Source organism: Metopolophium dirhodum, chromosome 1 (genome assembly GCF_019925205.1).
Source record: "Metopolophium dirhodum isolate CAU chromosome 1, ASM1992520v1, whole genome shotgun sequence".
Lineage (NCBI taxonomy): Eukaryota > Metazoa > Arthropoda > Insecta > Hemiptera > Aphididae > Metopolophium > Metopolophium dirhodum.
This window is the reverse complement of record NC_083560.1, coordinates 33,712,690-33,714,389: the sequence shown is the minus strand read 5'-3', so window position 1 is coordinate 33,714,389 and position 1,700 is coordinate 33,712,690. Positions and strand designations below refer to the sequence as shown.

Below are 1,700 nucleotides of genomic sequence, written 5' to 3'. Positions count from 1 at the left end.
TTCGATGCTGCCACCCTTACCCCAGCCATCCTATCTAATTACGTAAGGGTGGTCAAATGATCCATGTTGTTAAAGATTTGGGATCTTATACTGTAAGGAGCTTAATACTGTAAGGAGCTTAATATATAATTTTAACACCACAGATCACTTGAGATTTACTGCTAGGTTTTACATAAAATATACTACTTTTTTTTTAGAATTTTCCAATCCATAAACTGAAACAATTTACACTGCATTTGTAAAATATTATCGTCGTAACGCTCTTTTCACTTTTTGAATTTTTTTTTTTTCATTTTCTTATCTATAACATGAAAATAATTTACGTATATTATAATATTATTTATAAAAAAAAAAAAAAATACTTACAATTTTAAATAAAACAACACTCGAAACAAATAATTTCTTACTGATCCATCGTTATTTTGTCATATCATCTTTTTTCATGTGATTTTTTATGAATGTGTAGTAAATAAGGTGTTGAAAATCCTTGATTGCATAATTTACACGTATACGGTTTTGTGTGAGTGTGCACTAAGTTATCGTGGTATTTCAGATATTGTTTGCTAGTAAACGTCGAATTACATTTTGTACAATGTACAGTGTTATCTTCTACGCTATGATTTGTATTGATGTGTCTGGTTTTGGCATGAATAGTGCTAAATTTAGAACCACATATATCACAGACATGCTTCACTTTATCATGAACAGTTCGTATGTGTCTCTTAAGGATATCTCGCCTGTTGAATACCTTGTCGCATTTTTCACATGTGTAAATGGGTATCATATGGGAAGCAATGTGTCTCGATAACCAACATTTGAATAAAAACATTTTTCCGCACATATTGCAAGTAAAAACATCGTCTCTGGGCGTCTCATCTTCGGGGCAGTGTTCTTCACTGGAGTTTGAATTTGTCATTAGGCAACCGGCACCTTGTTCATTCACTTGAAAATGTCCAATACCTTTATATTCACATGAATGACACATACAGTCTTTGTTATCTTCTCCGAAATAATGTGGGCCGTAAGATACTGTTATTTCTTCTCCGCGTTTGATTTTTTTATTGGCTTTTACTATTGCACTGGTACTTCCTAATGAAAAAATATCTGTATTTGCTTCGCAGTCGTGATTTAAGAATGCGGCAGGGCCGAGCCACAGTTTTGTTTCGCCTGTTTGTAAGGATTTCACGACTGAATAATCTCTTATTCCATCAGAAAAAAAATCATCAGTAACAGGTGCCATTGAACCGTATAATTCTGTTATAAGGTTGTTCATGTAAATGGTTTTCTTAGCTTACTACTTTGACGCCGAAATCTTCGTCTCTTGGGTATCTATAAGATTTCTGATATTCAAACGGCGAAAGAGATCCAAGAGATTCTATATACCTATTTCTGTCTTTGGAATTGTAATAGATTCTTGTCCGTCCTGGAGGAAATGCATACTGGCATTACGCCTGATTTATGTGTAGCAAAGCCGAGAATTGGATCCAAATTTTCTCGTACGCAAATGTCATCTACAGTGCATAGAATTTTGGCTTTTTGATTAACTAGTGTCATTTTAATAAAATGAAAATATACTATATTGTAAATTATTAAAAAAATAAAATTAATTAATTATTTAAAAAAAATCCTGTGTTAGGAATTATAATAATGATAAAGTATTTTTGTCGACAGTGACTTGTTACTATGGTTCAAAATTAATG

General features: G+C 32.3%; 1 protein-coding gene across 1 annotated transcript; it reads right to left on the bottom strand.

The window, feature by feature from the left end:
- Window positions 1–430: 430 nt before the first annotated feature.
- On the bottom strand, window positions 431–1,273 carry LOC132936879 (PR domain zinc finger protein 5-like). The gene has a single exon (XM_061003666.1). It carries the CDS (start codon window positions 1,271–1,273, stop codon window positions 431–433), a length of 843 nt encoding a protein of 280 aa, XP_060859649.1.
- Window positions 1,274–1,700: the final 427 nt, after the last annotated feature.

Coding starts and splice junctions, on each gene's coding strand:
- LOC132936879 (XM_061003666.1), bottom strand. CDS start 1,273: ATGAACAACCTTATAACAGAATTATACGGTTCAATGGCACCTGTTACT.